Source organism: Podarcis vaucheri, assembly GCF_965113315.1.
Source record: "Podarcis vaucheri genome assembly, chromosome: 6".
NCBI classification, from domain to species: domain Eukaryota; kingdom Metazoa; phylum Chordata; class Lepidosauria; order Squamata; family Lacertidae; genus Podarcis; species Podarcis vaucheri.
Genome location: NC_138764.1, coordinates 97,859,583 through 97,873,025, shown reverse-complemented (window position 1 = coordinate 97,873,025; position 13,443 = coordinate 97,859,583). Strand labels below are relative to the sequence as shown.

The 13,443-nt window shown below is 43.6% G+C and overlaps 1 protein-coding gene across 3 annotated transcripts in view; it reads right to left on the bottom strand.

Moving 5' to 3' along the window:
* Window positions 1-13,443, bottom strand: part of SLCO4A1 (solute carrier organic anion transporter family member 4A1) — a 66,578-nt gene that overhangs the window by 28,017 nt on the left and 25,118 nt on the right. For all 3 annotated transcript variants that reach the window (XM_082226001.1, XM_082226002.1, XM_082226003.1), the window contains exon 2: window positions 1,604-2,595. In XM_082226001.1, coding sequence (XP_082082127.1) covers window positions 1,604-2,423 — 820 coding nt within the window. In that variant the 5' untranslated portion in view covers window positions 2,424-2,595. The remainder of the gene's footprint in view (window positions 1-1,603; window positions 2,596-13,443) is intronic.

The following is a 13,443-nucleotide window of genomic DNA, read 5'->3' as shown; positions in this document are numbered from 1 at the left end:
GTTCTGAATTCTAAAGTTTTGCCGAAGTTCAGATTATTTTTTTTGGAGGGGGGAGGGAATTCATTGCAGATGTACCATCAGTTTCTCCAAGTTCCCAACATTCTCTCGCTATCACTGGGGAACAGATGTTCGTTCGGCCACATTAGTACTGCAAAGGGAAAGCTTAAGTGCTGTTCACTTATTAATTTTTGCCATAGGTGGGTCCAGAGATGGAGGAGAAATTTGATTCAGATTGCATTTAAAGGCGAATCTGTGTAATTCTCACTCTCTGAAACAGTACGAGAAATGAAACACAGCCATCCTTTGAAATTCAGACTGCTCCAACTTTGGCAGTTCTCCAGCCAAGCAATGTATCCAAAAATGCATATCCTGTGTTAAAGTGTGAAAAATCACATAAAAATGTATTGTTTCAGAGGGAAATGCGAAAATTGCATACAAAGACGCACGTTTGGAGAATTTTGCACTCAAATGATGATGAATTCTCATGAAGACTTGCTTTTTTAAAAATAAAATAAAATTGCAAACAGAAATTGAAATGTGGAGAACTGAATTTAAGACTTAATAATCCTCTGTGCAAATTGCACTGAGATGGTGGCTTAGAAGGCAATTATAAAATTAATGGTAGTATTAGTAGTAGAAATAATAATAATAGGACTGCAATTAATTCACTGTGCCTGAATAAATCTTAGGGCTTACCCCTTCTGTAGATGACAAGAGGAGGGATGTTTCTTGATTCCATTTTGTGGCTGATGAATGATACGCAGGCAGTCGCAGAGGGAGAACTCATTAACTCCTTTGCATTGCACAGCTCTTCAGCACTCAAGCTGGCTAATTGCTACACCTGTGACTAATGCTTCCTTTTGTGTGTACTATAATTCATTGAGATGGGGCGGGGAAGAGCATTGTGTGACAATGCTGCAAGGATCAGGCTTGCCTTGTGGAGCTAAGGATGTAGTCTGCTAGACAGCTGGTGCTCTTGCACAAGGAGGCAATATAAGGATAAATAATAACTAATATCTTATCCTACCCTCCAAATCTATCCAATGGGGCAGGTGTATGGGAAGGAGAAAGCAACACCAACATGCCCTCCATGACAGAGGAGGGCTGTACTGAGGAGGAATGGTGGGAGCCTCCCCCTTCCCCTGCTCCTGAATCTTCCCAGGAGCAGGAGGACAGTATAGATTTGGAACAGTGGTTTGCAGAGGGGCACAGTTTCAGAAGGCAGTAGCTGGGAAATACTGGATGGGGAACAGCTAGGAGATGAAACACTGGGAGAGAGAGGGTTAACAGATCCACTGTCTCTGGAAAGCATTCGTCCGCTCTCCTCAAGGTCAAGAAGAGCTGAGAAAGTGGCAGAAAAGAAAGGAAACAAATCACAGAGGGGACAAGCTCAGATTACAAGACACAGCAGTGACATGGATTCATAGGGACGTAAAAGGGTGGGATTCTTAATTGGGAGCACTGCACTTTCTTGGAGATGGGTTCTTTGTTCTCTGGCTGTGATTATTAAAGTTTCTAACTGGTAAGAAGACTCCTTTCCCTTTGTTCTGCTTATCTACTGGCACGGAGGGAGGAAGCTGATTCCCTGAAGCCTGACACTTACCGATATACACGGGGGAATAGTTGGACTTGACATTTTCATCCAAATAGGTCACTCCAAGAGTGTATAATGGCGTTGCTCCGATCCCGTGAAGGAACTGTCCGAGCATGAAGACAAACCGGTAACTGGAGAGGCTGGAGATGCTTTCTGTGCACCCCACGCTCTGATTGGAGGAGCACATGCCAATCTCCTCCGAGAAATGTACTTCGTATTGGCTGGTGGTGAACTGGGGCAGCGCAAAGATGACCGACCCAATGCCCATGATCAACACCCCCCACCCCAGCCACCGCGGTTTGTGCCCATTCCCCCCAAAGTAACTGACAAACGTCAAGCAGACACAGGCAGCGATGTCGTAAGAGCTGGCAATCAGCCCGCTCTCGTAGCTCCGGAGATCAAACCGCCGCTCTATGGAGGTGATGACTGTATTAATGAAGCCGTTGACCGTCATCCCCTGAAGGAAAGAAGCCACGCAGAGGAAGAACAAGACCCCCTTGGGCGTGTTGAAGAACTGTAAACAACTCGGCGTGAAGGCTCCCCATCCGCAAACCAGCACTTCTCCTTCTGAGGAGACGTATTTAATACCTTTGCTAAACTGGCTCTTGTTTTCGGGTCCCTCGTCACAGAGGGGTTTAATGCAGGAGTCTGAAGGGCTGTTTGCGCTAGAGTATAAAGTGCCATTGCTCTCGGAAGTGTTGCAAGATTCCTTGGGACTGGTCGTATCAAAAGTAAGGCTATTCTCCGCTGGGTTGGACGGGCTGGAGAAAATGAGTTTCTGGGTAAAGTTGAAGCCATTTTCTCCTGCCAAGTTGTGAGGCATTGCCATGAAAGAGGAGCCAAGAGGTGTGTTGTGCTTTTTTCTTTTTTTCCTCCCTTCCCCAGGCTGGCTTGTGTTCTTCTAACAGTGGGTGGAGGTCTCGGCTTTCAGAAGGGGAGAATTGGCAATAAGTGCACCGACAGGTATAAAGGCAGTGCTGAGACCCTGAAACAGCTTCATTCTGGAAAGAGATAATCAGATGGAATGAAGAGGTGCACTTTTTATTTTATTTATTTTATCCTGGTTTTCCTCCATGAAGCAACACTCCCAACCATGCATTTTATCTTTTTTTAAAATAATAATAAGAATTAGTAAATTACGATATATTGAAAGAAACACATACAATATACAGTGGTGCCTCGCAAGACGAAATTAATCCGTTCTGCGAGTCTCTTCGTCTAGCGGTTTTTTCGTCTTGCGAAGCAACCCTATTAGCGGCTTAGCGGATTAGCGCTATTAGCGGTTTAGCGGCTATTAAAGGCTTAGTGGATTAGCGGCTAAAAGGCTATTAGCAGCTTAGCGGCTTAGAAAAAGGGGGGGAAAGCGGAAAAAAATTGGAACACTCGCAAGACGTTTTCGTCTTGCAAAGCAAGCCCATAGGGAAAATCGTCTTGCGAAGCAGCTCAAAAACGGAAACCCTTTCGTCTAGCGGGTTTTCCGTCTTGCGAGGCATTCATCTTGCGGGGCACCACTGTACAGTAAAAGTAATAAGCGTAACCAATACAAATGCATGTAGAAATAGAAATATTATAGAATTTAAATGTAGACACAATGGGGAGGAAAACCTAAAAGCAACTGAGAATCTTTACACAGTATGTGACTGTCCCAAGGTCACCCAGTGAGTGACCACCAACTTGGATCACTGTAAAAAAAGAGTTACACAAATTCATAGAGGATAAGGCTGACAATGCCTACTAGCTATGTTGGCTATGCCCTGCCTCCTGGCTATATGCCTCTGAATGCCAGTTGCAGGAAACCATTGGGGCTGTGCTGAGGTCTTGATCGTTGGCTTCCCATGGGCATCTGGTCGTCAGCTATTGTGATTTTGTTGAGATTTGTGCATTGCAGAGGGTTGGACCATGTGACTCGTGGGGTCTCTTCCAAATCTACAATTATGTGATTCTATGTGCTTCTCACAGGTAAGGCCATGGTGTGGTTGCACTTTTAGCCCCAGACATTGCACCCACTTCCTGCAACAACAAATCTAACCAATCCAACTCAATGGTGCAACACTGGAAAGTGTCAATCACTTTTCCTACCTGGGCAGTTATCTTTCCACAAGGGCCGACATTGATGCTGAAATCCAGCATCGCTTGAGCTCTGCGAGTGCAGCTTTCTCCCTATTGAAGTGCAGGGTGTTTGAGGACTGGGAAATTCACAGGGAAACCAAAATGCTTCTTTACAAAACTATTGTACTACCAACCTTACTGTATGCTTGTGAAACATGGACCACTTAAAACCCCATCTCCAACTCCTCAAAAGATTCCATCAACGGTGTCTCCAAAATAATTTAAACATCACTTGGGAAGACAGGCGAACTAATGCCAGTGTACTGGAAGAAGCAAAGATCACCAGTGTCGAAGCAATGATTCTTCAACATCAACATCGTTGGACTGGTCATGTTGTGCAGATGCCTGATTATCACCTTCCAAAGCAACTACCCTATTCTGAACTTAAAAATGGAAAGCATAGCACTGGTGGTCAATGAAAGAGGTTTAAAGACTCTCTCAAGGCAAATCTTTAAAAATGTAGTATAAACACTGACAACTGGGAAATACTGGCCTGTGAGCACTCCAGTTGGAGAACAGCCTTCACCAAAGGTGTCATGGGCTTTGAAGACGCTAGAACTCAGGACGCAAGGGAGAAACATGCTAAGAAGAAGACACGCTTGGCATCCCTCACTATGAACAACTCCTGCCCAGAAACCTAGGTCCCCACTGGGGAAGGACGTGTGGATCCAGAATTGGCCTCCACAGTCACTCATGGACTCACTGTTAAGACTGTGTTCGTGGAAGACAATCTTACTCAGCTACAAGTGATCGTCAAAGAAGGAGCAGCAGCACTTTTAGCACTTTTTTAGCCACTTTCTGCAACAGCTGGGCACTGCACATGGTTTCTATGCAGACCATGGATGTTCTCACTGTGTGGAGCTCCTACACATGAGTAGGATCTGATCCACTAGGATTTCCTTATAGTCAACTGTGCACAGCACATGGTTGTGGTAGGAAGCAGATAGGATGTCACACATTACCGGCTGATGAAAAGTAGGGCTGTTATGCAACTAGTTCATATTTAGGATCATTTCATTAAGGATGTTTCTCTATTTCTCCTTTGAAATAGGTCGAGTTAATCCTATGGGGACACTTGTAATATAAGGACACTATCAGGAGAAGCAATACTTCCCCCGCAAAAAGGATAAGGATGAAAGAAACTCGGGGGGGGGGGGGGGAGAGAGAAAACAACGTTTTAGAAGAGAAGCCCAGATGGAATTCATGCATTCCATGGAGATGTTATTTTTGAAAGAAAAAAAGCGATATATAATGGATCATTTTCCTGGGCTTTTAAGCTGTCTTCAGAATAGAAAAGGTTGCTTTTGTGTTATGATTGGCAATAAATAGGTTTACTCTTTCTCCCATCTTAAAGCTGTGGTCAGTGCAAGACTGGGGTGCAATTATATTTTGCAGTAATTTGCATGACTTTATTAAAATACGAATTAAATACTAATTAAAAGCAGAGCAAAGCAGAGCAAAAGCAAAAGCAGAGACATCACCTTGCCAACAAAGGTCCGTATAGTTAAAGCCATGGTTTAACCAGTAGTGATGTATGGAAGTGAGAGCTGGACCACAAAGAAGGCTGATCGCCGAAGAATTGATGCTTTTGAATTATGGTGCTGGAGGAGACTCTTGAGAGTCCCATGGACTGCAAGATGATCAAACGTATCCATTCTTAAGGAAATCAGCCCTGAGTGCTCACTGGAAGGACAGATCGTGAAGCTGAGGCTCCAATACTTTGGCCACCTCATGAGAAGAGAAGACTCCCTGGAAAAGACCCTGGTGTTAGGAAAGATTGAGGGCACAAGGAGAAGGGGACGACAGAGGATGAGATGGTTGGACAGTGTTCTCGAAGCTACAAACATGAGTCTGACCAAACTGCGGGAGGCAGAGGAAGACAGGAGTGCCTGGCGTCCATGGGGTCACGAAGAGTCGGACACGACTAAACAACAACAACAAATTAAAGTAGTGCTTAAAAGTTTGCAGAAATGCCACACTTTCTAACTCATTACGAACATAGGAAGCTGTCTTGCATTAGCCAGAGTAGACAACAGTTTGCTAAATGGTCCAATGGAATGACTTGGTAGAAGGCAGCTACCTCTGTTTCTGCACCAAGTCAGACCATCTGATTGGTCCATCTGGCTCAGGATTGTCTACACCGAATGGCAACAGCTCTCCAGAGTTTCAGACAGAAGTCTCTCCCAAACCTTCCTGGAGATGTGAGAGTCTGAACCTGGGAGCTTCTCCCTACAAAGAAGGAATTCTTTTTTTAAAAATAAATTTTATTGAGAAAAATACACAATCAGCATTATGTTACAAATATTATAAGTACAAACATATAAAGAACAAAAGAAAAAAATTCCATCTAAAAGAGATCTAAAAGAGATCCATCAAAATAAAAAGAAGTTCCGTCGAAAAGACTAAAAATGAAAAAAGAAGAAAAAAGAGAGGGTAAAAAAAAAGAAAAAAGAAAAAAGAAAAAAAAAGAAGAAAAAGAAAAAAAAATAAGCAAAAAGAGTAAAACGGTAAGACCAAAGCCGCAGATACAATTAACAGAGCTTCCGTCCGACTCGGTCTTGGAATTACCAATTCTTATATTATTTCTGCAGTATTAATAAAGCAAGTATACATCGATGATTTCAGCTATCGTCTACTGATAAGTTATTTATTCCCTGGGTATTTTCAAAATAAATTAAAAAATTTTTCCATTCGTCTTTAAGTTTACTTGAGTTATATTGTCTTATTTTTTGTGTTAATCTCGCTAGTTCAATATATTAGTATAGCCTCAATTGCCACTCTCCTATAGCGGATAAGTCAGAGGTTTTCCATTTTTGTGCTATTTGGATCCTCGCTGCCGCCATGGCATATTGAAAAAAAGTTTGGTCTATTTTCTTTATTTCTTTACCCATCAATCCTAAAAGAAACAGCTCGGGGGTTTTTGGAATGTTATATTTCAGAATTTTTTTCATTTCATCATGAATATGCGTCCAAAATTCTTTTATTACATCACAGGTCCACCAAATGTGGAAGAAGGTCCTGACCTTATCTCTGCATCTCCAGCAGGTGTTGTCAACAGATTTATACATTTTTCCTAACTTTGCCGGGGTCAAGTACCAGCGATAAACCATTTTCTCAAGATTTTCCCGCAGAGCCACACAAGCTGTAAATTTCACACCTTTCGTCCAGAGTATTTGCCATTTGTTATAATCTATGTTATGACCAATATCTTTCTCCCATTTTACCATAGCCCCTTTCACCTGATCTTCCTTAGTGTCCCATTCCAATAATTGTTTATACATTTTTGAGAGGAGTTTATTATTACTTTCCAAGATTTCAACCTGAAACCTCGATTTTTTTCCATTCATGCCCAATCTCTTATGCTCACCCCATAAGGTGTAAATCTGGTGAAAGTGGAACCAATCCTTTATTTTATCTTTCAGTACCTCATAAGGCTTCACCCTCCATCCTGTTTCTGTCTTTTCTAGAATATCCTCATACGTGCATTTTTCATCTGCCATATTTATTTTTTTTATTTTAATGATATTAGTTGGGGAGAGCCACCACGGGATACCTTTCTCAATCATTCTTTTATACCTCTTCCACACTTCCAGTAAAGGGCCTCTGATTATATGGTTAGAAAATCCTCTGTGGACCTGCCCTTTATCTTGCCATAGGTAGGCGTGCCACCCGAATCTTATATTAAAACCCTCCAAATCTAAGAGGTCTGTATTTTTAAGGGTGGCCCACTCCTTTATCCAGCAGATACAGGCTGCTTCATAATATAACCTAATATTTGGGACCGCAAATCCGCACCTTTCTCTCGAGTCTGTTAAATATTTCAACTTTACTCTGGCCCTCTTCCCCTGCCAGATAAACTTGGTCAGGGTTCTTTGCCAATTCTTAAAGAGGGAGGTGCCTTTAATTATCGGGATGTTCTGAAAGAGGAATAGTAATTTCGGGAGGATGCACATCTTAATGGCTGCCATCCTCCCTGTCCATGAGAGTTTTAATCTGTGCCAAGTATCTAAATCCTTTTTAATATCCTGCCACACCTTACTGTAATTATCCTCAACCAAGTTTATATTTTTAGGTGAGAGCCAAATTCCCAGATATTTTACTTTATTCACAGCTTTAATGCCAATCTTTTCTTCCAGTTGAATTTTCTCCTGTTCAGTCATGTTCTTTATTAGGACTTTTGTTTTTTTCCTATTTAATCTGAAACCGGACAGCCTACCAAAATCCTCCAGAAGTTCAACCACTCCACTAGCACTATCCACTGGGTTCTCCACAGACAGAAGGAATTCTAATGCTGAGCCACAACTCTTCTCCTAAGATGCCTTTAGATGAAGTTGCTTTCAGTCCACATATAAGCACAGACAGCAATACCTATGAAGTCCATGGAAATGTTTTGGGATGCACAATTTCCTTTGCAATGGAGATGGAAATTAGTGCCACCAGATAAACGGCCTCAGCCCTGTATACCTGAAGAAGCGTCTCCATCTCCATCATCCAGCCCAGTTACGGAGCTCCAGCTCCGAGGGCCTCCTGCCAGTTCCCTCACTGTGAGAAAAGAAGCCACAAGGAACCAGACAGAGGGCCTTCTCTGTAGTGGCACCCACCCTGTGGGACACCCTCGCACCAGATGTCAAACAGATAAGCAACAATTTGACATTTAGAAGGCATCTGAAGGCAGATCTGTTCATGGGAGTTTTTAATTGTTGATTCTAGATTCAGGTAGGTAGCCGTATTGGTCTGACGCAATCGAAATAAATAAATAAATAAATAAATAAATAAATAAATAAATATTTGTCCAGTAGCACCTTAGAGACCAACTAAGTTTGTTCTGGCTATAAGCTTTCGTGCGCATGCACACTTCTTCTGTAACTGTATGATATTTAAGTTTCCATTTCAAAATACTAGACTGTCTTTGTCTAGCATCCTTGTCCACCTCCATGTTAGTAAACTGCCCTGAGACCTGCAGGTATAGGGCAATGTATCAATGATGATGATGATGAAGATGATGTTGCTCTTGAAACATCTCTCAAGATTGAATTTAGTCTTTCAAAACACCTTGAAGAATTTCAAAAGGAGGCCAAACATAAGGTTTCTGTTGCTGCAACTGTTGGGTTCTGCTAGCACAGCAGGATTTCAAATAATACTCCCCCCTCCTCCTCCTCCTCCTCTTCTGTGTACCCCAAAATCAGCTCCAGAGGGTCTCCCAACTGGTAGTAATTGACAGAAGAGGGAGATCTCAACCCGGTCTGCTCCTGTACCTTTTAACAGCAACCTGATTCTGCAGAAATTAGCAAATGGGGGTGTTCTTGGCATGGAAATAACACATAATCAATTGTTAACATCTCCAGATAAGACTGCTGTTAAAGGCACCAATGTAGCCTCTGAATTTTATTTTTATTTTAAGTTGGTAACTAATTCTCACACACCAAACTTTACTCTCTTCCTTTCTTCAGACATTGTGAGGCGATTATAAAGGCTATGTGCATCAGGCAACCCATTAAAAGAGGGATAGCCACACTCTTTGGGCCTGTTGGCACACTTGGATTTTTGAGTGAGTGAGCCCCATTGCCTCTCATCACTTTTTTTGCCCATCCTGAGAGACAAAAAGTGTGTGAATATGCATACCACTTTCCCAAGGAAACTGGGTAAAAGTCAGATCCGGCACAATTAATCTGAGCCTTGAAAATAATATTATACTGAAAGAGGACGGTGGGGCAAAGAAAAAGAGCATCACTTTTTCAATTTCTTCATTTGGTTCTAGACATTTTTCAAAGATGAAAAACCTAACCACTATAACTGCCTCACTGTGCCACATTAGCAGTCCCTGCTTTAGACTTACCGTATTTTTTGCTCTATAAGACACACTTTCCCCCTCCTTAAAAGTAAGATGAAATGTGTTTGTGTCTTATGGAGCGAATGCAGGCTGCGCAGCTATCCCAGAAGCCAGAACAACAAGAGGGTTTGCTGCTTTCACTGCGCAGCAATCCCTCTTGCTGTTCTGGCTTCTGGGATAGCAATACAGAGCCTCTTCAGGGCAGCAGGAAGAACGCTCCCCCTGCCCTGAAGAGGCTTCACGCAGCTATTCCAGAAGCCAGAACAGCAAGAGGGATCGCTATGCAGCGATCCCGCTTGCTGTTCTGGATTCTGGGATTCAGAATATTTTTTTTCTTGTTTTACTCCTCCAAAAACTAGGTGTGTCTTATGGTCTGGTGTGTCATGGAGCGAAAAATACGGTACATAGCAGCTTGAAGATGAGTGCAATGTGGGGGCAGAAACTGGCAACATTGAAAACCCAATAAATATTAATTTAAAAAACCCCACAACTTGTCTCCTAACCCCACTGGCCTTGGAAGCAGCGGTTTAAGAAGCGCTCCGACAAAGCTTTTCATCAGAGATTATCGTTTTAATCAGCATAACAACTCACAGGGCCAATTAAAATCCCTCCCTGAAAATTCAGCTGCAACTACTCAGTGCGATGAATGTTATGAGTTAGCTGCCAAATGGCATGTAAAATAATCCTATTTCCCAAGGCATTTCTCAGTGGTAGGTAATCTTCTCTTTCACTCTCGCTGGCTTTGTGACTTTGATAAGGAATTACTATAGCAAATGAGAACCGCTCTTATCTTGTGTTTTCTCATAGCCGGGAGAGGCTTACGCCCCGCAAAGTGAAATTAGTTGCCGTCATTGGATGATGTGGCAGAATATAATGGGAGGCCTTGAATATGAGGAGGAGGAGAAAAGTGAGATGCAGAATTACCTGCAAAAACATCAGAGAACCCAACTCAGATTTGTACATTTGCAGCTTGGCAACCACTGAAATTGTGGAAATATGGGGATGCTACGACATGGGCACAATGTCTACGGGCACAATTCAAAGTGTTGGTGCTGACCATTAAAGCCCTAAACAGCCTCGGTCCAGTATACCTGAAAGAGCGTCTCCACCCCCATAGTTCTGCCCGGACACTGAGGTCCAGCTCCGAGGGCCTTCTGGTGGTTCCCTCGCTGCAAGAAGCCAAGTTACAGGGAACCAGGCAGAGGGCCTTCTCGGTAGTGGTGCCCGCCCTGTGGAACGCCCTCCAACCAGATGTAAAAGAGAAAAACAACTACTAGACTTTTAGAAGACATCTGAAGGCAGCCCTGTATAGGGAAGCTTTTAATGTTAAATAGACTATTGTATTTTAATATTCTGTTGGAAGCCGCCCAGAGTGGTTGGGGAAACCCAGCCAGATGTTTGTTGTTGTTTAGTCATTTAGTCGTGTCTGACTCTTCGTGACTCCATGGACCAGAGCACACCAGGCACTCCTGTCTTCCACTGCCTCCCGCAGTTTGGTCAAACTCATGCTAGTAGCTTCGAGAGCACTATCCAACCATCTCGTCCTCTGTCCTCCCCTTCTCCCTGTGCCCTCCATCTTTCCCAACATCAGGGTCTTTTCCAGGGAGTCTTCTCTTCTCATGAGGTGGCCAAAGTATTGGAGCCTCAGCTTCACGATCTGTCCTTCCAGTGAGCACTCAGGGCTGATTTCCTTCAGAATGGATAGGTTTCATCTTCTTGCAGTCCATGGGACTTTCAAGAGTCTCCTCCAGCACCATAATTCAAAAGCATCAATTCTTCGGCAATCAGCCTTCTTTATGGTCCAGCTCTCACTTCCATACATCACTACTGGGAAAACCATAGCTTTAACTATACGGACCTTTGTTGGCAAGGTGATGTCTCTGCTTATTATTATTATTAGAGCCTGAAGTCTTTCGAAGGCCTTCAGGACTAAGATTCTTACCAGGCTCTTTCCCTGGCACCACCATGAGTAGTCTGTTCTCTGCTGCCTCTATATAATTTCACTTTCTTGCCAGCAGCTTTTGGCTATGCAACAAAGCACTGCATCCTCCCCTCTCAGGCCATCTCCCTGACCAACACTTTCTAGCTCCTTAACAGCTTTATGGCATGTTGCCTATATCTAGCAGTGGGTGGTGACCCTTCTCATAAGAACGTAAGAAGCTGCTTTATATTCAGTCAAACCATTGGTCCCTCCAGCTCAGTAATGTTTACATTGGCTGACAGTGTAATTCAATCCATGGCACTTCCATGGAAGGGTCGAGGGAGCTGGGCATGTTTAGCTTGGAAAAGAGGAGACTGAGAGGAGATATGATAGGGCTCTCTGAAGGGCTCTCACAGGGAAGATGGAGCAAGCTTTAAGTGACAAGAAAGGAGATGCCCACTAAGCATCAAGAATAACCTTCTGAGAGTGACAGCTGTTTGACAGTGGAACAATCTCCTTTGGGAGGTTGTGGACTCTCCTTCCGAGGAGGTTCTAAAGCAGAGGTTGGATGGTCATAAGTCATGGATGCTCTAGTTGAGATTCCTGCACTGCCAGTGGTTGGACTAGAAACAGGGGTCAGCAACCTTTTTCAGTCATGAGCCGGTCCACTGTCCCTCAGACCTGGGGGGGGGCTGGACTATATTTTTTGGGGGGATGAATAAATTCCTATGCCCCACAAATAACCCAGAGATGCATGTTAAATACAGTGGTACCTTGGGTTAAGTACAGTGGTGCCTCGCAAGACGAAATTAATTCGTTCCGTGAGTTTTTTCATCTAGCGAATTTTTCATCTTGCGAAGCATGGTGTCGGAAAAGTTTTGGAAAAGCTTCAAAAATGGCCAAAAACCTCAAAAAGGGCTACCACACCGCGTTCTATGAGTTGCTCCTCGAAGTCAAGTCGCAACTGTATTAACGGTGTTAAGAAAAAGGAAACAAACTTGCAAAAAACGCAAGACGTTTTCATCTTGCGAAGCAAGCCCGTAGGGAAATTTCTCTTGCGAAGCAGCTCAAAAACCGCAAAACCCTTTCGTCTAGCAAGTTTTTCGTCTTGCGAGGCATTCGTCTTGTGGGGCACCACTGTACTTAATTTGTTCCAGAGGCCCGTACTTAACCTGAAACTGTTCTTAACCTGGAGCACCACTTTAGCTAATGGGGCCTCCTGCTGCTGCCGTGCCGCTGGAGCACAATTTCTGTTCTCATCCTGAAGCAAAGTTCTTAACCCAAGGTTCTATTTCTGGGCTAGTGGAGTCTGCAACCTGAAGCCATTATGAAATCAACTCAAGGGACAGAAAAGTCAACACCTGTTAGCTTGGATATTGTACAAATTGGGAGACAGCAGGTCTCGGCCACAAGGCTACTTCTTTAATCTCTAAAGCCCTGCAACGTGCATCTGAGACCACAGAAAGGGGGGAGATGAGTCAGTTCCCAGTTCTGCTATTGCGTTGCTCATTTTGGTAAGCCAAACCTGAGTATCTGTCAAGCAACCAAGTGGTTCAAAGTGTCACCTAAATTGATCTTCATTTTTCTTAGAGTCATAGAATCGTGAAGTTGGAAGGGACCAAAGGGTCATCTAGTCCAACCCACTCTGCAAGGGTGACCCCCTCTCTTCTTTAGGAGAAGGGGTCACCTACCCTTTCGGAAACATTTGCAGACTAGATAATTTGTTGCCGGCACCACAAACACACACCACAAACTGTTCCATGGGGTACAACAAAGTGCTGTTTTTGAGCCTGGTTTCAGAGCAGGGAGGGGCAGGGTAGGCGACCAAGGGTGGGTGACCTCTGTGGGTATGTGAAGACCTATTGGGATACATTGGTGACCTCCACTTCAGGAAAGGATCACCGGATTCTGTTCTCTAACCCAGAGCTCTGGGTCTCCCCAAATGACTGAAATTGATAGGCGGAAACTCCACAAGTTGCAAATCCCAAA